This window comes from Bidens hawaiensis, unplaced genomic scaffold (assembly GCF_021521415.1).
Source record: "Bidens hawaiensis isolate Kalapana, Puna unplaced genomic scaffold, B.hawaiensis_p1.1 tig00024461_1, whole genome shotgun sequence".
Taxonomy (NCBI): Eukaryota; Viridiplantae; Streptophyta; class Magnoliopsida; order Asterales; family Asteraceae; genus Bidens; species Bidens hawaiensis.
Genome location: NW_027493864.1, coordinates 9,103 through 32,748, shown reverse-complemented (window position 1 = coordinate 32,748; position 23,646 = coordinate 9,103). Strand labels below are relative to the sequence as shown.

General features: G+C 41.9%; 1 protein-coding gene and 2 pseudogenes across 1 annotated transcript; 1 reads left to right on the top strand and 2 right to left on the bottom strand.

The window, feature by feature from the left end:
* Positions 1–968: 968 nt before the first annotated feature.
* LOC143569349 (E3 ubiquitin-protein ligase ATL42 pseudogene) lies at positions 969–2,655 on the top strand (annotated as a pseudogene).
* A 166-nt stretch (positions 2,656–2,821) lies between these two features.
* LOC143569353 (putative glycosyltransferase At3g07620) lies at positions 2,822–18,377 on the bottom strand (annotated as a pseudogene).
* Positions 18,378–19,840: 1,463 nt separating this feature from the next.
* LOC143569352 (bark storage protein A-like) lies at positions 19,841–21,818 on the bottom strand. The gene is made up of 5 exons (XM_077055293.1): positions 21,180–21,818; positions 20,880–20,947; positions 20,449–20,604; positions 20,101–20,340; positions 19,841–20,014 (listed from the first exon to the last, which is right to left on the bottom strand). Exons 1-5 carry the CDS (start codon positions 21,388–21,390, stop codon positions 19,841–19,843), a joined length of 849 nt encoding a protein of 282 aa, XP_076911408.1. The 5' UTR covers positions 21,391–21,818.
* Positions 21,819–23,646: the final 1,828 nt, after the last annotated feature.

Below are 23,646 nucleotides of genomic sequence, written 5' to 3'. Positions count from 1 at the left end.
CTAATGTTTATTAAAATCATTTTTGGGTACCTTTGCCTTGATTATCCTTGATTAATTTAGTTTTTATTGAAGCCTTATCTTAATCGACTCTTAATTTTTTTAAGAGGTTATTTAATTAGGAATTAACAGTGAAATAAAACAAATAAAAGTGAATAGGAATTAACAAGAAGCGTAGAAGTAAGAACTATCAAGAACTAAATAATTAAACTTATGCATTTAATCTGTGAAATAAACAGGAACTTAACATGTATTAAAAGTAAACTTATCAACTTAGAAAAAGAAGAAATCACAAGAACACTATTTTTATTAAACTTTTTTGGGGCATCCTATGTATTACATATGATAATCAACAGGGCCAACTATACACACACCATCTTATATTTAATTCTACACAATTTTAAACGGTCATCCAGATAGAGATGGGACAATCGTTTTTACCAAATATGTTTAAAGTTTGAACGTCCATGGTCATAACGTTCGTCCGATTGTTAGCTGAACGACCTTTCTGACCAACAATTTTAAGAGTTTGAACAACATGTGGTTAGAACGGCTGTCCGGATAGTGTTCAAACGTCTGCTTAGACCAAATTATCAAAGTATTGACTTTTTTTTTTGTCAAAACGGTCAACTGAGTGTATTGTGGACGATCATTTTATAATGTGAAATTAGATGGATATGGTGTAGCTAATAGCATGACCCTAATCACTATATTCCAAAATTTTTGAGGTGCATTTCATCAAACCTTACAACTCCATTGGATCAAGAACTTTTAGCCCAATTGTTTCTTATGTGTTGGGACGACTACGAGCTGCCATAAATACAAATATTGTACTATTTAAACCTTGGCCTGACCCGTGTCAACCCACATTTTTCTAAAGTTTACACAACACGACACATCCGTTTCCCTACTCGCGTAACCTTACAATACAAGTTCAACTCATTTTCGTTGATGTTGTAGAAATAGTTTTAGTAATAGGAAGGTAAATACTTTTCAATGTTATATTAAGCATTTCATTATCAAATAGTGAAAAATATTAACATTATGAACTAAACAAGTAAAACTCAAACATTTGTCATTTATTAAAACACGATAAAATACATTAAATAGATGCGGATGGTAGCACGGCACCTTAAAGACAATGAAAGACAGACAAAGGCGGCCAATGAATAAAACAAATTAAGAAGACATGGACCATGAGACCAAATTTTTATTATTTGATACTAAATTTCCACTAATTTATAATATCTTGAAGATGACCAATAAGACAACATCCCATAAAATGAACCAACAAACACCATGTGTTAAACTTAACTGTTAATATCACTCAAGAACTCCAAATCTCTTGAATGAATCACTTAAAATTGATCAAAACCCTTTTCTTGATCTATATCTTCTTCAATCTCTTTTCCAATGTTTTTGCCCAGCAAGATTCACCCGATTCTAGTTCTGATGATGTTCCGCATCCGGTGCATCCTAGTGTTGTTATCATCATTGGGGTCCTATGTACCATGTTTTGTTTATCGTTTCTGATACTCGCGTGCATGAAGTTTTGCAACTCGGATTTCACTCTCCAGGTTCCTATTGTGATTCCTAGCTCACGCTCACGAATCTCTGGGATTGACAAGAAAGCGATAGAATCTTTGCCTCTTTTTAGATTCTCTGCGCTTAAGGGATCTAAAGATGGGCTAGAATGTGTAGTATGCTTGTCGAAGTTTGAAGATTCGGAGCTATTAAGGTTGTTGCCTAAGTGTAGGCATGCATTTCATATGAATTGCATAGATCAATGGCTAGAAAGTCACTCTACTTGTCCTCTTTGTCGGTATAAAGTTAATTTGTCAGATATTACAAATTTTACTTTCTCGAATAGTTTAAGGTATACTCCGGATGAGGGTTTGAACAATCTTGAAATCTTTGTTAAGAGGGAACATGATGGTTCATCTAGGTCATCAAGGTTTAGTATTGGAGGTAGTTTTAGGAAATTTGGGAAAAGTCCTAAAGAAGATGTCTTGATTCAATATGGAGATCAAAGGTTGTTGGATAAGTTCAAACATAGGATCATCGTATCCGACATTGTTTGCAAGAGCCGATGGAGCGATGTGAATTCCTCAGATTTAATGTTTTTGAACTCCATGATGCTTAATGACGCATCAAGCAAGCGTTTTTCTCCTTCAAGTAGTGAGAGATTCGGAATAGATATTGAACAAGTAACGAAGTTTAAGGAGTATATGGAAAGAAGAAGATTATGCGAGTCCATGATCGGTCGAACCACTGATGGTGGCGAAACATCTGTTACAACTTCACACTTTCCTAGGTTTGTGAAAAATGAGGATTATGAAGGTATTGAGAAGAGATCCATGTCAGAGATTACAAACGTCTCAAGATTCAAAGATACTAGAAGTTCGCTTATGGAGAGTAGTCGGAAAGATGACAACTTACAAAGGGTTTGGTTGCCCATGGTGAAAAGGACCATTCAATGGTTCACAAACCGGGAGAGAACTTCGCTTCAATTGAGAACCTGATCACGTTTGAACCTTGTTTGGTCGGTTTTCATTGTTAAAAGTTCTATTTTATAGGTTTAGTTCACACAATATGAAAATGAACTAAAAACAAGATAACTTGTATCATTTACTACTTGTAAAAAGAAATGAAAGTGGACATATAGTGTTTGCAAAGATATATTGTGTAAACTTTCAAAGTTAATATTAATCTCATATTTACTTATAAAAATTGCATGCGAAACTATATATTATTTTCCTTCAAAAATTACACACAAGATCTTTGTCACATTTGTTGACAAAAGTTAAAGGTGTTCAAAGCCTTATCACAATGAATTTACTCTAAAAACTCTGTTGCACCATATTGAATGTAATATCATATTAAAAATATCATACTTCACAGGTGTTAAATGCCATAGAAAATGTTGTTGTACCTTCTTAACTCTCTGGAACATCACTAGATATCTTCTATTCGATATCGAAAGAAGAATGTTCTTCAAACTCACGATATCCTTCTCTTTAATAAAGACCGAAAACGACTCCCAACTCAAGATCTCAAAGAACGGTGGCCGGGACAAAAGTGTCGGATATTATTACAGGAACGCATTCGTAAAAAGTTATTAACTTCATAACCTTTAGCACATGTACAATACTTGCTACTCTTCATGTATTCAGTATAGCTTATCTTGTTTTAAGATTTGTTAAGATTACTGAAGATTTTCATGTCAGGGTCTTTGTTTTCCCAATGTTGCAAGAGACTTGACCGGACTTCGCCGTGCATTCGGCCTGCAAAGAAAGCGAGAACCTTGCGTCGAGAAGGGGGTTTTCCTCCAAGTCTACCTTAAAGGGTTTTCAGGTGAACGAATGAACGTTTCAGGGGAGAGATACATCTTTTCCTAATTAGAAATGTTCTTTTATATCCGAATTGCATAGAGCCCTTATGCAACCATCCATAGATCTCCTTGTTTCGTATGTCGCCTGAATGGAATTACAGTGTTCAATCGAATACAAAGAATACCAAGTCAATTAAAACTTGCAAAACTGGAACATATTTTCACACCTGTACGTTTTTATCAAGATAATGATTTAGAATATTACGAGAAGAAATAACATACTTCTCTTAGGTTGATCAAAGCCGTCATGGTTAAAAATTATTAAAATTTGGGTCTGTTTATATGCACACCGCCTAATAACATTTTCGCTGTATTATACGGGCAATAAATATTTTCGCTGTATTATATGGGCAATAGAAGATATGACGAAAATGTAAATACACGCCCATATAAAGTGATATACAGGTTGTATATGATTAGATAATTTGTTTTCTATGGCTCGTATGATTTGAAAATTTGTTTTTTACGGCCCTCATAATGTGACAGTTTAGTCGTTTGCGAAATACGAGCCCTAACTTTATTTAAAAACCGTAGAATGTTGTGATAGTATCAAGATGGACGTTGCTACTTGAGTTTTATACATGGGTTAACAGCAAAACGAAAATGTAATATTAGAACATGTAGGCCTACCTAATCATGACAAGCAACAACAAAATGGTTCGATCTATATGTTCGATTCCAAAATCTGTATTGTCGCGATTGAAGAAACGTGGATCTACTCGCTGGTAGCAGATCTACTTTCCTCGGGTTTTGATTGTACTATTTCACCGATGGTTCTTCTGGATCTGTGTTCTTCCACCTACAAAATGAACAACGCCGTTAACTTACCCCTCAGAAAGGGACAGAGGGGTCCTCTTTGGGGTAACCCTCCGGCGTGAGAATAAGTATATGGTGGAGAAGATAATAATAATCTGTCAGTAAGGGAATCTCAAGAGTATTGCTTAATAGCTGAATACTGTATGATTGTGTGACTGTGTGTTTGTATGTAACTGACTGTGAGTGAATGTAATTCAATATGATTGAATGTGATATCACTGCCTGTAACTGTCAATGATTGAGTATGAATGTGTCCATCAAAGTGGAGTTGATGCTGTATTTATAGTGCTAGGGTTTCCACTGGTTGGGCTCAACCTCGTTGGCCTCCTCCAATCGCACTGCGCCACGTGTCCTCTGGGACACCTGGCGCTTTCTCGTTGGTTGTAATCACGTGGTAGCACATGTGTCATGCTGAGTTGTCGACCTTTCATTTGGCAGCTGTCAACATCAGCATATTCTTACTCCTTAAAAAGATGCCTTCTGGAAGGTTGTCTGACGTGCACAATCAAGGTTGCCCTAATCCTGATTTGGATAAGGACGAGGTCGATTATGTGCATGTGTGATATGCGCCAATCCTGAGGATGCGCGAGGTCTTCTCTTTATTCTCACGCGCAGATATTTCATGCGCAGATGTGATATGCACGAGCATGTGATATGCGCCGCGCGCTGGTGCGCCGCGCGCATATGTGATGCGCCAGCATATGTGATATGAACGAGCACGTGATATGCGCCGCGCGCATATGTGATGCGCGAGCATATGTGTGCCTGGGCATATGATGCCTGAGCATGTTTTGTATGCGCCATGCGCATAGGTTTTGGCTTTGTGCCTTCATAATGTGTTTATCTTGTGGGTTGACCCGCCTTGCTCGGTGTTGAGGCGGGTACATACCTCTTCAAGCCCCCCCAGTCTAATGTGTGTCTTATCTCGCGCTAGCGCGGTAAGATAGATATTAGACTTACTGATGGGGTTTTGTCGTTTTCTTGGTTGTTTCTATCGTTGCGCGAAGTTCTATCCATTTGGTTGAAACGAAGGGTCCAAACACGTGGTTGGTTGGTGGTGTCGTGCGCCGTAAACGTGTCAGACGTTTCGTGTGCTCGAGGTGCTACAGTTGCCTTTCATGTCCCCTCGCACAGCTGTCTGGAACACGTGTCGCGCTCTCATTGGTTTGCACCTGCGAGTGGGGGCGCGTCTCTGCTCCGTGGCAGGTCCGTTACGTTTTTATGTCCCCTCAACAGTGTTAGGGACACGTGCCGCGCCCTCGTTGGCTTACACCTGCGAGTGGGGGCGCGTGAAATCCGATCAGTTGCCACTTTTCTCTCTCCTGGGCCTATAAAAGCAGGCCCTTAGGAAAAAATTTTATCTTCATCTTCATTGTTGCTAATTTTCGAATTTCTGCCTTTCATATTCTGATTTGAGTGTATTCATCGTTTCGAATCTTCGATTATCTGTTGCTGCAGTTGTATGTCTGATAGTTCAGACTCCTCTAACCCCTCAATCACCTCTATTGCCTCTCGAAGACGCCGTGTGAAATCTGTGGTGATGTCGACATTGAAGCAAAAGGGCAAGGGGAAGAGGGTTGTTGAGACCACATCGGAGGAAGTAGGGAGGACCAAGGCCACGAAAAGGTGGAATGAAATCCCCTGCAAATTGTGGCAGGCCGATCTCGACAGCCTCATCTCGTCACAGGGTTTTCTCCCTGTGTTTGGCTGCATGTTGCCTGTGGCCGGGCAAACGGCGGCGGACCCGCCTCCCGGCTATATTTCATTGTACACCCATTTTTTCACCCACTGCAACCTTCGTCTTCCGATGACAAGGTTTGTAGGCGCGGTGTTACGGTTTTTCGGGATTCATATATCCCAAGTCCATCCGTTTGGACTTGTGCGCATGACTCATTTCGAGTTCATGTGCAAATCACAGCGCGAGGAGCCCACCCCTCGGCGCTTTCAATTTTTTTACAAGCCCAAGATCCAAGATTCTTGGATTTCATTTATTCCTCGCAGTCAGAAGGTTAAGTGCAGCACCATGTCATTCAAGAGCCTTCATGACTGGTCTGAGAGGTTCTTCTACATCAGGGCTGGTGTAATCCCCATCCGCATGACGATGCGCGCGATCGATTCTGCGCCCGCGGATGCGGATGTTATTAAGAACCCAACCGGCGCTTGGGTTAAGAAACTGACCGCCGAACCATCCCCCGCCAAGAAAATTCGCGAGGAGGCGCTGGTGGGGGTCGGCATGAGTAAGCTGTGGACCGACAGCGCGCTTGAGCCCGTTATCCAAGTCGACGGGTTGTGTAAGTTTATTTCATTGCTTTATTTCTTTTTCTGCGCGAACATAATTCTTTTTGCTGATATCACTTGACTTGTTTTTGCGCAGTCACCAAGGATTATATCCACGCCGCTTATGATGATCAAGTGGAGGGTGGCTCCGTCGCGCTTGGCGCTGGGGAGGTGGGCTTCCCAGATCGCTTCGATGACATGTTCATCCCTGTCGATCTGGCATTTGACTTTGATAGCGACGCGCCTGGTAAGCCTTCGCACTTATGCTTATTCCTTTAGAATACCAAATTTTGCTAACACTTGTGTTGCATGTATTGTAGATGCGCTGGAGAACTACGAGCTGGAGCTCGCGGAAGAGGAGGAGGAGGAAGAGGAGGCGCCCCTACTAAAGCGCAAAGCTAAGGGGAAATCCGGCGCAGGGGGCAGTAAGAAACAGAAGAAAGACGACACCCCTGTCGCTCATCCCCATGCTCAAACGAAGGGACCTGAGGAAACCCAGGTGTTTACCACCAAGGTTTCTTTAGCTTCCCTGCCTGTGAAAGTGGGCAGACCTCCTGTCCACTTGAGGTATGGTGGCGTGACCTCCTCCCTTCGCGCGGCTGAAGAGAGAAGCAGTGCCGCGCCTGCGAAAGGTATACTTTGCTTACCCATAATTATGATTGAACTTTTATTACATCTTTTCGCATTTGAATGTTTGCAGGACCGGCGACGGTAGCAGATCAGCCTCAGGCGCAACAAGGTGCTGAGGCTGCGCCGGGGGCTGCTTCGAAGTCCCCTGTTCTACCCTCAGAAAAGGGTAGAATGAACTTTATGGCGATGTTCAACGCGCGAACAGAATTGCGCGAAGGTATGTTTTGCGCCATTGTCTTCTGAATTTTTTGTTTTGATCAAATCATAAACCCTTTTTTGTTGTTGATTTGTTCATAGGAGTTGTAGCTGGCGTACAAGCTGCTGGTGACACTCCTGGCGCCGTTGCCGGCGCCGCTGGTTCTGGTCCTGCTCCTGCTAGTGCTGAGTCTCCCCTTATTGGGATTACAAAGGAGCAGGAAGCCGTATTGCGCGCCGAACTGGCGGCGTCGAGACCTCCCTCGCCTCCTCCTACGCGCAGCCCTCTCCGCGAGGCTGGTTTGGAGCCCTCCAGGTCGCAGGAGAAGAGGCCTATTGAAGAAGATGAGGATGATGAGGGGGCTCAAGCTGAAGACTCCTTGGGAGACCGCGCCAGCCCTGCGATGCCACAAGACTTCGCAGCGCAGACTTCTGGTGGGGCTGGCGCTGACTTTTCTGCTTCATCCCCGCAGGTATGTTTTAATTTGTTGCTCCGCTGCGCGTACCTCCATATAAGTATGTTTTATGACTTAGAACATTTCTTGTGTTTTGCAGGAAGGTGACCACGTTTACCGCCCGAGATGGAATATTAATGAAGATAGTTCCTTCCAATCCATGGGCGTATGCGAGGACTTCTGGGCTCATGTCGTGCCTCCTACTGAAAGGAGGTATCAGGAGGAGCGCACCCGCGCTGACTTGCTCAATGATCACATTTTCGCTGGGTCAGCTTTCTTTGCTGCCTCCCAAGAGCTTCATCGTGATTATATTAAAGTACGCGATGCTCTTGTGGCAGCCCAGCAAGAGGCTAAGGTGGCTGCCTGGAACCTTTCTGATGCTCGCGCACGAGCTGAGAAACTCCAGGCGGAGCTCAGCGAAAACCGAGCAAGTGCCAACACCGCCTTTATTAAGCGCGGGCATGAGCTCCAAGCTCCGCGGGAGAAGCAGCAGGTGGCGGAGGCCGAAGTTGCCAAGTACGCGCGGAGAGTGCGTGTCTTGGAACAGCAGGCGGAGGCGCGTGACCAAGCTATCGTCCAGAGTATCACTGAGAAATCATCACTGGAGAGCGAGGTTGCGCGCCTGAAGAAGGAGTTGGCGGCCGCGTAGGCCGATAGGGATGAGGCCTTGGCGACGGCAGCGTCTAGCCAGGAAGCACTTGATGCTGCGCAGGCGGAGAAAGAAAAAATTTTGGCGGCAGCAGCGTCTGATAAAGAGGAGCTAAAAAAGACCAAGGAAACTGTTGAGTTATTAAACTCCCAGGTTCCTGCCCTCGAGACGTCTGTTGCTGGCCTCGCGCAGGATCGCCAATGGCTGGTGTCACAGGGCATGACTCGTTGCGCTTTGGCGATGAAATATTCTGCCGAGTTTCAGGCCCTTGTGATGGACTGCAATGCTGCCGCGCGTCTTGTGGGTCGAGCTGAAGGGTTTACGGATGGGTATGAATATGGGATGTTGAAGAAGAACCCATCCGAGTACCCTTACAAGAGCGACGCGGCCTGCGCGGACATGGCCGCGGTGGGGGAGAAGTATATGAATACTCCCATCCCCATCCTTGTGCAGGTACCTTGACCTTAATGAATTTTTCTTGATTAATTTTCCAAGTTTTTTGTACTCAATCCTTTTCTAATGATTTGCAGATAGCTGCGCTTGCTGACCAGCCCGACCTCGGCGCGCTAAAAAAGTTGCTCGATGAATGCGAGGGGGCTGGTGGCGATGATGGTGGCGCGGGGGATGTTGCCCCTGCCAGCGGCTCTGGCGCGGCGAAAGAATCTGCTCCTGACACCGTCGTGATAGAAGACTCCATTGAGGAGGAAGAACTTGACTATGGTCAGTTCGGAGATGAGGAGCGGGCCGCGCCAGATGCTGCGGGAGATGATGAGGGTGATGAAGTGGCTGACGTCGACGTGGAGACTTGAGAAGCCCTTCATCTTTCTAATTTTTTTTTTTGTTTTTTGTTATACTTGTAATTTGTAACTCATCACACTTGTAAATTTCAATGCTATGGAATGAAATTTGTTTTCCCTTTTTCATATCTTGCGCATTTCCATTCATCTCTTCATGTTTGCTTGTATAGATATAAGATATGCTTGCACGTTAAAATAAGAACAAGGTTGTAAGGAAATTATTTACTTAACCATAGTCCTATTTTGTAAGTGGTTTCGCAGTATCTTGTTTATGCTGACATGCGCGATGACTTTTCACTACTCCTTTTTTGCGCGTCGTTGTCGCACGTTTTTTATATGAGTTTTAGCCATTACATGTCAGCATGTGTTACTCAGATATCCACTTTTATTCCGCGCGCGACCTCGACCTGAGACCTTAACAACTATGATTTGGCATGTACTTTGCCTTAGTTGTGTTTAGGGATTTTTATGATCAGGCTGCGCGGGATGTAAGATGGATGTTTGTGAGTGTTTTGAGCTAAGGCTCTTTGTTTTGGGCTAAGGCCCTGACGTTTTTAGAGTTAAGACTCGTTAACGTGTTTGAGCTAAGGCTCGTAGGTTTGGGCTAAGGCCCTGACGTTTTAGAGTTAAGACTCGTTAACGCGTTTGAGCTAAGGCTCGCGCATGTATGTTTTACTTCGTTTTATTTTGTTTTGAAGTCAATATAGTGTTGTCATATTGCTCCAAGTTAATAAAGGAAGTGTGAAACATGTATGCAAAGGTAATAGAACAAATATTGAAAGATAGCGCGAATCATCATTCATGATGGCTTAAAAGCCTTGATTACATATTTGAATTTTTACATGAAGCATTTTCTAAGCTGTGCTGCGTTCCACGCGCGCGGTATCTTTTTTCCATTCAAATCTTTTAAAGTGTACGCGCCTTTCCCCAATTCTTCTGAGATTTGATAAGGTCCTTCCCAATTGGGGGACATTTTTCCTGGGGGTATTGCGCGGCTAGCTTCATTGTTTCGAAGGACAAAATCATTTTTCTTGAAGTGGCACTCTTTAACGCGCTGATTATAATATTTTTCCAGCTTTTTCTTGTATTTGGCTTCATTGATGATAGCCGCTTCTCTGCGCCCTTCAAGCAAGTTAAGGTCCAATCTTCTTTCGCGCTCGTTATCAGTCTTGCTCATCATGAGTACCCTATGGGATGGGCATCCAATTTCTGCTGGGATCATAGCCTCTGTCCCATAGGTTAGGCTGAACGGGGATTCGCCATTGCTAGTTTTGCTTAATGTCCTGTGCGCCCACAGGACATTAGGTAACTCTTCGACCCAAGAATGGGATTCTCCCTCCAACCTTTTCTTCAGCCCATTTAACAAACTTTGATTCGCGCGCTCCACTTGGCCATTCCCCTGAGGGTGGTAGACCGAAGTGAAGATTTGGTTGATGTGCAATTCTTTGAGCCAGCTGGATATCTTCCTGTCAGTGAATTGTTTGCCATTGTCGCTCACAATTTCCATAGGAAGGCCAAAACGGCAAATGATGTGGCTCCAGATAAATTGCTTCATCGCCTCAGCTGTGATTTTTGCTAGTGGCTTGGCCTCAACCCATTTAGTGAAATAGTCTACCGCTACTACCAAAAATTTCACTCGCCCTTGCGCTTGCGGCAGGGGCCCCACAATATCAATGGCCCATTTGTGGAAAGGCCATGCGGAGGTCACTGGAATCAAGTTGTTCTTTGGCCGCATGGTGTTTGGCGCGTAGCTCTGACATGCCTTGCATTTTTGTATTTCTTTTAGCGCATCCAAGTACATGCCTGGCCAATAGTAGCCCGAGCTCATTGCCTTGGCAACCACCATGCGCGGGCCAGCGTGTATTCCGCAGATTCCTTCGTGAATCTCCCTAATCACATAGCTTGCTTCTTCAGCATCCAGGCATTTCATGAGCGGTCCAAGATAAGAGCGTCGATATAATGTACCATCAAGTAGTTCATAGTTCTGCGCCTTGTGTCTTATCTTTCTCGCCTGTGCGCGTTCGTCCGGTAACTTCCCCTCCTTCAGGAATTCCATTATTGGAGTTATCCAGGATGAAGGGGTTGTATGAATTACAAGGACAGATTGCGTTTGCACTGACGGGTTGCTCATCACTTCCACCCTGACATCTTTGCCAAAGTGATCAAAATTAGTTGATGCCATCTTACTCAACGCGTCAGCGGACTTGTTTTCGCTGCGCGAGATGTGTATGATTTTGAAGAAGTCAAACTGCTCAACGAGCTTTTTTGCCTGCTCTAGATATAGAGGCATGGTGTTCTCCTTGGCATCATAAAGGCCATTGACCTGTGCAGCTACCAAGTAAGAATCAACATGGGCCTCTAGCCTTTTAACTCCAAACTTGCGCGCAATGCGCAGACCAGCCAGCAGGGCTTCATACTCAGCCTCATTGTTGGTACTCTTGAAGTCCAACCTAATAGCATAAGTATATTCATGATTATCAGGGTCCACCAGTTTGAGGCCTGCACCGGACCCTTCGCTGTTGGAGGCTCCATCAGTGAATAGCCTCCAAACATCTTCTCCATCATTTGCTCGCGGAGGGTCTACCTCGCGCTGAGCTTCTTCAATCTTTCCCTCTGGGATTTCCGTGATGAAATCCGCTAAAACTTGACCCTTTATTGCTGGACGGGGCTTATAAGTGATCGTGTGTTCACCCAATTCCAGCGCCCACTTTGTCAGCATTCCGGAGAGCGCGGGGCGTCGCAAGACTTGCTGGATGTTGTATCCTGTCAGAACTTCAATCGGATGACCATTGAAGTATCTGTGAAGCTTGCGCGACGCGTGTGTTAGTGACAAAACTAACTTTTCCATGATGGAATAGCGCGTCTCAGGGTCTGTCAGCACCCGACTCACATAGTATATTGGCGTTTGGATCCCCTTGCGATCCACCAATAATACTGCGCCGATGGCGCGGTCTCCAGCTGACAAGTACAATGTAAGGGTTTCGCCAGGAAGTGGAGCTGTGAGCGCGGGCAGCTTTATGAGACATTCTTTTATCTCACTGAAAGCTTGCTCAGCCTCAGGCGTCCACTTGAATTGGCTCTTCTCCAAGCAGTTCCTCAAAGTGTTAACGAATGGAGTAGATTTGCTGGCGTGGTTCGCTAGGAACCTGTTGATTGACACCAATCTACCATTCAGCTTCTGAACCTCTTTCATGGTGGATGGTGAAGGCATGTCAAGGATGGCTTCCACCTTTTCAGGGTTCACCTTGAAACCATCCTTAGTGACCATTACACCAAGAAATTTCCCCTCTTCCGCGCCGAAAGTACATTTGCTCGGGTTGAGCTTCATGTTGACTTCCGTTAAGCGCTGAAGAGTTTCCTCGATGTCTTTGAGCATTTGTCTCTCCTCCCTGCTCTTGATCACCAAATCATCAACGTAGACTTCTAGATTTCTTCCGATTTGTTCACTGAAAACCGAATCCATAAGTCTCTGATAAGTGGCGCCCGTATTCTTTAAACCAAAGGGCATTTTTGTGTAACAAAAAACACCCTTGTCGGTTCTGAAGGCAGTCTTGTCTTCGTCTTGTGGTGCCATTTGAATCTGGTGATAGCCTTTGTAGGCATCCAGGAAACATTTGAGCTTGAATGGCGCCACGGAGTCCACCTTTGCGTCGATGTTTGGGAGGGGGTAACAGTCTTTCGGACATGCTTTGTTGAGGTCCTTGAAGTCAATACACATCCTCCATGACCCGTTGCTTTTCTTTACCATCACAGGATTGGCTACCCACGTCTGGTATCGGATCGGGCGGATGATGTTTGCGCGCAACAGGTCCTCAACTTGCTCATTCATGGCCTTCGCCTTTTCATCCCCCATGATTCTCTTTTTCTGAGCAATTGGCTCCACCGACTTGAACGTGTTAAGAGAATGTTGCGCCAAGTCTCGCGGGACCCCAGTCATATCGGAGTGTTGCCACGCGAAGACCGACGTGTATTTTGTGAGCAACCTTTTCATTCTCAATCTCGTTTCGTCTGAAATGGTAGCGCCAATTGTGACCGTTTGCTCTGGGAATTTTGGGTTTAAAATCCACTTCTCTGGCGCATTGTCCGCCATTGGAAGTTTCATTCTCCCTTCCCGCGGCGTACTTGTCACTGCGCACAAATGATCGCGGTAAACAAATGTTACGCCCGTTGGTGTAAGGAACCCCAATGCGCCGTGCGCTGGCGACGGTATAGCATTAAATTGGGCGATCGTTCCCCTACCCAGGATCATATTGTGGCATGACGTGGTGGGCAAGACAAAGAAGTTGACAACTTCGGCTCGCTTGTGCTCATCATCCCCCATAGTTAGTTCAAACTGAATTTGACCTAGGGGATGGATGATTTCATTTGAAACACCACAAATTGGTGCGTTCACCATCTCGAGCCGCGCTTGGTCTGCCGGGTCTAACTTTCTGAAACATTGCTCATACATAATGTCAGATTCGCTTCCAGTGTCCACCAGGACCTTTGACACTTCGTAATGAGCAATGTGTGTGGTGATGACGAGAGGGCTGCTGATTGAACGGCCTCCCCTGATTCTTGGGAAGATAACTTGCTGCTCGCGCCAATCTCCGTGGATTTGCGCGCTTCTCTTTTTTGACGTCTGCCCTTGTCGTCCCCCCTCAGCCACACAGATTCTTTTGTATTTCTTGTTGGCAGAGGCTCCTTCCGGTTGCTCATCCTCTATTCTTGGGTTTTTCACCAAGTGAGCCAGCCTGCCTGATTTTACATCCTTCTCGATCGCATCCTTTAAATGATGGCATGCGTCGGTGTTGTGGCCCGGGGACCTGTGAAATTCACAATATTTGCCACTGTTTTGCGGTCCCTTGTAGTGTAGTTGCTTGGGGGGCTTGAATTGGACATTCTCAGTACTTAACACCTGTGAAGGTGTTTTAGTGAGGGGAGTCCATATTCTTGGCAGAGGTCTGCTAGGATCTCTGCCGCCCTCCCTCTTGTCACCCTCCCCGCGATTACGAACATCTTTTTGGGGCTGGGGTGAGCTTGGTTGCGTTTGCTTTTCTGTGGAAGAAAAACTTGTTGGTTGCAACCTGGACCATACAGAGTTCTGTTTGGCCCTCTTCTCTTTGCTGCGCGGTGACTCAGCCTGATGCGCTCTTTCTCTTGCCCTATCTTGGGCAATCTGCTTTTCATTTCTCGCGAAGACTCGCGATGCTTCCATTAGTTTTGCCCAAGTGGTGGGCATACCATCTCTGCTTACGAGAGCTCAGCGGAGTTGATCACTGCGCGCGCCTTGTATAAAAGCCACGCGCAGGAGTTGCTCAGTTATACCCCCGATTGCCAGAGACTCCTGATTGAAACGAGTGATGTAGTCCTCAATCGTTTCATCATTCCTGCGCACGCAGTGCATGATGTCATCAGGATCGCGCGTGTGTCTGCGCTGCTGTACGAAGTGGGCTTGGAACTTTTCCAATAGTTCCTCGAACCCATCAATTTGCCCAGTCGGCAAGCTCTCGAACCAGACCCGCGCCGCGCCCGTAAGGCAGCGGGCAAACATGTGACACCATGTTGGCATCGTCCAGCTCTCTAGGTTTCCCGTGTTATAGAAACCTTGCAAAAAGTCATCTGGATCTGTTGTACCATCATATTTGCCCAGACCACTTGGCATCTTGGTCTTGTGCTGGATGGGGGCCTTAGCGATGCGCTCAGTAAATTTTGAGTGCTTCACTAAGATGGCCGGCCTGTACGGCGTTGTTACGTCCACTTGCCCCCTCACTGGCGGGCTGTACGGCATGTGCAGATCCAGATCTGCTCTGGCTCCAGGCGCCATGTTCACAGGCGCGCGGAGTTGTGAGCCTCCTGCATGAGTATCTCGCGTCTTCCTCATGCTATGCACTTCTTCATCACTGAACTCAGTGTGTGCAGTGTGAACAGAATGTCCTTCTTCCGGCGCGCGCGTCCTTTTTGTAGTCTGCTTATCAAACGCTTGCCTTTGTGTTTGGTCGGCTAGCTTTTTCTGTTTGACTATTTCATTGTACTTTTCCAGTAGACGCCGCTGCTCGTTTATGAGCCATTCATTCGGATCATTCGTTTCTTCTTCTGGACCCATTGGTCCTTTTAGTTTCGCGCCGGCAAGATTTTGTAACGTGAGATCGTCTGGAGGAGTTTCAGTCTGGCCGTGAGGGGTTGTGATGAAGGGACGGTTACTGGTGGTGCGCGTAGAATCACGCGGCACCCTCAGAAACTGTTGTCCCTCATTGACACCCTCACGTTCAATATCCTCCAGAGCTTGATCAGCGTTACGAATGCCAGAAACCATGGTGATTGATTTTTTTTTTTTTTTTATGTAGATCTGATGAGATCTGATTGCCGTTTGTAACAGTGGATGGCGCCAATGAAGAAACGTGGATCTACTCGCTGGTAGCAGATCTACTTTCCTCGGGTTTTGATTGTACTATTTCACCGATGGTTCTTCTGGATCTGTGTTCTTCCACCTACAAAATGAACAACGCCGTTAACTTACCCCTCAGAAAGGGACAGAGGGGTCCTCTTTGGGGTAACCCTCCGGCGTGAGAATAAGTATATGGTGGAGAAGATAATAATAATCTGTCAGTAAGGGAATCTCAAGAGTATTGCTTAATAGCTGAATACTGTATGATTGTGTGACTGTGTGTTTGTATGTAACTGACTGTGAGTGAATGTAATTCAATATGATTGAATGTGATATCACTGCCTGTAACTGTCAATGATTGAGTATGAATGTGTCCATCAAAGTGGAGTTGATGCTGTATTTATAGTGCTAGGGTTTCCACTGGTTGGGCTCAACCTCGTTGGCCTCCTCCAATCGCACTGCGCCACGTGTCCTCTGGGACACCTGGCGCTTTCTCGTTGGTTGTAATCACGTGGTAGCACATGTGTCATGCTGAGTTGTCGACCTTTCATTTGGCAGCTGTCAACATCAGCATATTCTTACTCCTTAAAAAGATGCCTTCTGGAAGGTTGTCTGACGTGCACAATCAAGGTTGCCCTAATCCTGATTTGGATAAGGACGAGGTCGATTATGTGCATGTGTGATATGCGCCAATCCTGAGGATGCGCGAGGTCTTCTCTTTATTCTCACGCGCAGATATTTCATGCGCAGATGTGATATGCACGAGCATGTGATATGCGCCGCGCGCTGGTGCGCCGCGCGCATATGTGATGCGCCAGCATATGTGATATGAACGAGCACGTGATATGCGCCGCGCGCATATGTGATGCGCGAGCATATGTGTGCCTGGGCATATGATGCCTGAGCATGTTTTGTATGCGCCATGCGTATAGGTTTTGGCTTTGTGCCTTCATAATGTGTTTATCTTGTGGGTTGACCCGCCTTGCTCGGTGTTGAGGCGGGTACATACCTCTTCAGCGATCAAATGAACGTAATTCTTCAAGTGTTGTACCAGGTTCTTCTTATTGCGAGACCCGGGCACATATAGTTTCACTTCTAACATTGGAGAGCTTAAAGGAATGTAAAAAAGATGGGCATTTATTGGGTTCCTAGTAACAAAATGTTTGCTTTCTTTAATATTCTTCATGAACCATCCCTATAGATGCATAAACTCCTCTAAGCATAGCCTCCGGCTCGTGGCATATCGGTTTCTCCCCTTCTTTGTAAATGTAAACCTTAAGAGTCTTTTCCATTAATTCATAGCTACTGCATTATGTCCAAGAATTTTAAATTGAACTTGATCTTCACACATACAGTTGTTAGTGTGGCCAGATGATGACATTGATAGATTGAACAACACAAATATACGTGTTGTCTATCACTTTATTTGTTCAATGTTACGGAGTTGATCCAAGCATAACTTGGGTAGAGAGTGAAGTTACGGGGTTCATAATAGTGGAGGCTAAGGTCTCAACAGCCAGTTGATCATGTGGCAAACAGTCATAGGCGGTTTGACCATTTGTGGCTCCGATTTCGTAAAATTTTCCCTCTAATTTTGCATATTTTTAACCATTCCATTTCTGGTGTAAAAACGAGTAAATCATTAATTGCCTTAAGTTAAACATTAAACATATATTTATGTCTTTAATTTTAGTATTTAATTACAAGTTGTCAATCTACAAAACTTAGCAATAATTGTCACATTTAGACTTTTTTACAAAATGGACCCTAATGGGATGTTTTATTCATTCAGTAATACACTACTTTCTTTGAGAAATTCATCTGTTAACTTGTTTTGCTTTCGCTCGACGTCATTCTTGATCATACGAAAACATATTTATCTAAACATAACATAGTCAAGTTTTGTTTACCTCTTAAACCTTGAAATGTATGATAAATAGGAATAAAAGGTTGATCACTGTCATTGACATGAGTATTCTCAATCTGCAACTTTGCATTTAGTAATTCCTGATCAACTGTTGATGACCATTGCGGTTTCTACAAAAGAACAGTAGCAATGTTAATTAATTAAGCAACAAAAAATATCTCGTCGCTATCATAAGAAGAGTTTGTGGAGGTTGCATATATACTATTGAACGAACGGAAGCACGATAATGTCGTAAAGTATCACGCATTTCTGCGATTGTCAATATATCCACAGTAGGACTTTTAGAACTCATTATCACCGGTGGAACAGTGTTCACATACGAGTCATCTGTCGACACAAACGTGGTTTATTGTAAAAGATAGAGCTGATATTTGAAATGTGTTGTTATCAAAAGCCATTGAGGTAGCCTTTATAGCGGTAGACCGGTAGTATCTGTTAAACTTTTGGCAAGTAAATCAATACCATAAACTTTATTAAGAAAACGACAAACGAGAAAAACTTAATAATAACTAACACATTGAGCCTAGGGTATATATAAACCCAGGTTCAAATCTTACACTAACTCAAATACAGAATTTGAATCCAAAACAAATAGGATTAAATAAAAATAAGACTACTATCTTATAATAATAAACTAATTATTATATTAAATATCTCCAAAATACTAAGAGTCTTTAATCTGTTTTGGTGTTGGACACGTTTAACAGTATCGGCAGTCATTTGTGGTGCTTGATGGCTGCTGGAAGAATATAAGGGAATTGTAACACCAACATATGGATATTCAAAGTACTGCCTCATTATTACCACACCAAAAACCACTGCCAATAGCCAAACTAATCTCTTGTGTTTTAATTTATGCTGACTTTGATGACCCATTGCTGTAAAGTAACCAAAGCTTATGTATTTCCACCTGCAAAGGGGAAATTAAGTGCCTTGATATGTAAAATAGAGAAATTAATAAATTTGAAAATATTGTATTATTTAAAAGGAAACATGGTTGAATATTTGTGAGTTTGTTCGAGGTTTTTATGGTAGATGTGCCAATGGGCAAGTGTGAATATATTAATTTTATTCTCAACTTGATTGGAAAACGATGCAAGATCCTTTGTGTATACGCGAATGATAGACAAAATTGCAACTAGCCCTTAGTTTTTAATCTCAACTAAGTAGCAATACTATTAGACATGTGTAGCGGTTTAACTAAAAATTTAAAAACGTCTCATAGCGTCATTGTAACGTAGGCATGCACAGGACACTCACTAATATCTTACTAAAAAATCCGTAACAGTTTAACTAAAAACACAGTTATTATTTTAATTTTTTCTTAACATAAAAATATGAGTGGGGAATTTTAAATGTTAGAATTGATTTTGGCCCCACTCTTAAGCCCCTTTGTCATTAATGCAATAGCGCCCATGTGGGTTGTTTCCATTTGGGCGCCCTTGGTTGTGGGGTTGGTTTTGGTTTTAAACTTTGGAAGGCGTAAGCGTGCATGTCCCACCCTGAACGGTCTTGTTATAAATTGAATCACAACAAAATCAATTAATATAGTTGAGACTTACTTGATAGTTGATACCATATGGGTTTTAGATTAAGTTATAACATAAGTGCATACTTAGATATATAAGTAGAAAACAAATTTGACTTGTTGGTTGTTTGCTGTTTGAAAAAAGGGAGGGGTTGAAATATTAACTAAATATTTTGTGAAACAGTTCAATAAAGCTAGGACTAATGTTAGTTTGTTTTAATATCAGGTTATATATATTTATGAAATTACAAAGTTGAGGGATTGTAGCAAGACGGGCTTGTGTCATCCAGATACAAGTGTGAGGGGCTTATAAGTTATAATTATCAAAACAAGGTAGATTGCCCCGCGCGTTGCCAAACGTGAACAGGGACTACATTTGTATTAATGTTTGACTTGTAACAAAGCAAGCGAAACCCATGCGATAACAGAACGTAATTTGGTATCGGGTCATAGTGCGGAACTGTAAAAAATATAAGTTCATTTACTTTTATTCTTTCGGTATCGGATTATGGCGCCGAAAATAAACCAAATAATAAAATTTTCAACACCTAAATACAAAAAAGTCACATATTTAAAACGGAAACCATGACGAAGATGAAAAGAACTGTGTGCCGTGGTGACGAACAAACACGAATTTGGCCGGAATCAACGATGTCAACACTTAGTATATAACAAAATGTTACAACTAAATTTGTTTTAAATAAGAGAACAGAAAAACTAAATGAAAAACAAAAAACAAAAATGAAATCAAAATTTTGTTTTAAACAAAATAACAGAAAATAAAAAATAAAAAACAAAAGTATAATCAAAATTAAAAGGACCAAACTGGTGCCACAATATATGAGAACCAATTGGCCCTTTGCCACCAAACCATCATATTTAAACTACAGTAGTAATTTTTATTATAGTAATGCCAAAGGGTAACCTTTGGTGGAGTAGATAAGCATGTTGTCACATTCAAGCATCCTTCCAACTTCAGCGACGACTATATATGGTTTATGTTTCCATAAAACTGTGTTAGTGTCTACTAAAATCAATTAATTGTCATTATTTAAGGATTAAGTTAACTACCTCTAGAGTTTTTGCTAGAATGAAGTAACTTGAGTCAACAGGTACCCAAAACGCGTGTTGTCTCTCCTCCGGTGTTCCATCCACAGGAAAGATTTCTTCTGGTTGATACCAAATGTTGTTTAGTAAGTTATCAGACTTAATATCAGTCGAATAATTTGCAATGTGTAAGTAGCCGATGTCACGTGTGTAGTCTCCACTGTCTTCAAGGGGTAATTTGTCTTCTGGACCATTTCCATATCTCTACAGTATATAAAAAATATGTTCCAACATACAAATAAATAGATTTAATTATAATCTAAACTTATTATTTTTTTGTTACAATTGAAAATAAAAAAGTTTGTAATTTACCTGCCAACTCCATAGAGCAGAATGAGACCAATATTGAGGAATTGCAACATCTCCAATATTAAGTGAAGGGTTAGCATTTCCAGTTATGCCATAATGTACAATTCCTTCAATGTCAAACAAACTTAGTAATAACTGTGTTGTAACTCCTGCATTAAGCTGTTGTGCATGCACACAATTAAATATAATTAAAACCTACATAATTTTGAGTTTTTAAATCACTCTTTTTGTATTTTGTTTCATGACTTGTCCATATATGATCAATCACTGAATTCAATTTCAATTTTCAACTTTTTTTTTGACAATTATATGTGTTTACAAGAGGAAAATTATTTTATAACGAATTACATGCAAGATTAAAACCATCTTGTTTGGTAGTCAATTAAACTCAATATATGATGATAACTTTTGGAAAACATTATCAATCTACGTACCATGCCTAAACCGGTCATAACCAAAACAACCCGTTTTTGGCCAACTGATCCAAACCGAAATCTCCTTCCTATACAAACAATACCAAATCAAATGAGAAGCAAACACCTTAAAGGTATGAATGTCAACGTCTTATCAGTCGGGCATAACGAATTTTGACACCAGAACTTGACGCCTTCACAAGTTTAAGTAACTTGACAATTACGTTATGCAATATCATAAGCATCACCGTACCTAAACTTTCACAGTTTATGAGAAAGCTCGTGGCAAGTCAATCATGAGTATTTATTATATATACATACCTCCTACATCGATGACGAGTTTACTAGACTTGTACTCGGGATAATTGAGTAGAGGGTTCATTTCAAATAGGTTAGGGATCACAATGCCTATATATGGCCCCTTTCTGTTAGCCTTGTGGATCAACCTTTTGGTTTCTCCAATCCTTTTACCATTTCCTTGTACAATAAGCAAAACTGAAACAACAAAAACAAAGAAAGTAACATTTTTCATCTTGTTAGAGATAAAAGAATGAGGACTTGGTACTTGAGGGATAAGATTGAATCATATTTATAGAGTTGAGGGTTTCTTAATTTCTTTAGTTTGAATAATGATTCACACATGTGTTGTTTAATAAAATATCTCCAATCACATAAAATATTAATCATAAATGTATTAGGCGATCGATACAACTAATAAACAAAGAGATTTAGTCTGCTTGAAAAAACATGGTAGGATCTTAATTTGTATGTGTGGTTACTGTTAGAAAATATGATAATTATTATTAGGGTGTTGCTATTCGCATGCCATCCCCACTTTTACATACACCTTGCATACAAGTCCTATACATACGACTCGTATGAACTTTGCATACCTGACAGCATACAAAACGTGTCAATTTTGTTGTTGACGGAGCTCCTATAGGAGACCCGGGCTAATTATAGAGACAATAACACTTTCCGGCCAAGTGCCAATTATTGTTTACGACTTGTATAGTGTCATATGATTCGCATATACATGATAATTATTCGAGCCATACCAAGATTCCCATAGGTTCGTGTGACAGAAATTATTTGACACGATACAATCAACTGTCAATTATTTGACAAGATATAATATTCTACCGAAATGAACACACAGACACACACATATAAGACTATATGTTTCTTCATTTTCTTCATGTAACTATCGTTTTCTGGTTAACTATAGTAGTTATAGAGTTGAGTTTATATTTTTTTTAAAAAGGGTTAGAGATGTTGTATTTAGACGATGACAATCAAGTCAAGATGAAATAAAGGAAACTCAATGGAATAAGGCAATGGATAACGAGATAGCCTCAATTGATGGAAAAAAAGAAGTATGGACGCTGGTTGATACACTACCCTACGTTAAACCTATCGGGTTAGAGTGGGTTCATAATCAAACAAGACGCAAAAGGGGTGTTGCTTAAATACAAGGCACGAGTTTAGAGAATCATGGCTGATTTCGAGTTTAAAAGGCAAATGGAGACCCATTTCAAGATGAGTGATATCGATCTCCTACACTATTATTTAGGTATAGAAGTTGCTCAAAACAACCAAGAGATCGAACTACCGCAAATGAGATACGCCATCAAAGTGTTAAAGCAATCCGGCTAGTGGGATTGTTACTTGACCCGAGACTTATCCAATTTAATATAGGAAAAACAATTGGAATTTTTCGATATCTAACCCACACACTACCCAATATCAGCTACTTTGTCGGTTATATAAGTCATTTAATCCAAGATCCAACTACGATACATGTTGAAGCGGTAAAATAGTGTTATGAGATTTGAAGGGGAGTCTTGGTCATGATATATGATATAGTGTATCCGAGGGGCGGTGACAAAGTTTTATGCAGATTCAATAGTAGTGGTCATTCAGATTAAAGCATTACGTAGTGCCTCATAGGATGGAGTGGAGCCATAAAACGTAACATTAGGGGTTTCCTTTTATTATGCATGAAAGAAATGAGAGTGAAGATAGAAAGAAAGAGAGAGAAAGGATACCATTTGTTAGCGGTGTCCGTGACCATGCTCATGCTCACCCCGTCACTAGTGAGATGGAGGTGGACGACATGGTGTTCGTGTGAGACCATTCGTGGCATGTTAAGCAAAGTTTTGAGTTTTTTTTAGTTTTCATTTCCTTAAAATTTCGGTAACAATTGTTCTTCATCAACCACTCTTTGTACAAGTCAACTATCCAAAAACATGGATAGTTTAATGCATATATGAAAGATGAAGGATCAATAGAGTTGAACTAACAATCTATTAAAAATCATGGAGATGCTTTGTAGAATGCAAAATGTGTTTTTAAAATCAATTTCACACCTCACATTTTTAAATTCACTCATAAAGGTAGTGTGTACTATTAAGCGTACAATAATATAAGCTTGCAAACGAATCAAGTCATTACCAATCAAGAAAATGATGCAAACATCAAGAAATTAAATGAGTTAACTTGTAACGAGGCAAGGGTTCAAAGGTAAAACCATCTATAATGGAGCATGATGCCATTACATAATCTCTTACCATTATAAATGCATGGACGTTTCCATAATAAAACTATATGTGACTTGAAATGGTAATGATTGAAGAGACATTAACCATTACATAGCTTGGCTAAAAATAGTAATGATGATGATGCACCGGAAATTGCCCCTTAAAAAGCATTAATCATTAAGTATGGCTAAAGATATTTAGGAATAAATGGCTTAACGTATCAAAACTAGGCGTGTTAAATGATATCA

Excerpts from the sequence above, each read along its gene's own strand:
- LOC143569352 (XM_077055293.1), bottom strand. The coding sequence starts at position 21,390 with ATGAAAAATGTTACTTTCTTTGTTTTTGTTGTTTCAGTTTTGCTTATT. Across the intron at positions 20,605-20,879 it reads TTATGACCGGTTTAGGCATG|CTTAATGCAGGAGTTACAAC; the intron begins GTACGTAGATTG and ends CATGCACAACAG. Across the intron at positions 20,015-20,100 it reads TTCTAGCAAAAACTCTAGAG|TCGTCGCTGAAGTTGGAAGG; the intron begins GTAGTTAACTTA and ends AACCATATATAG.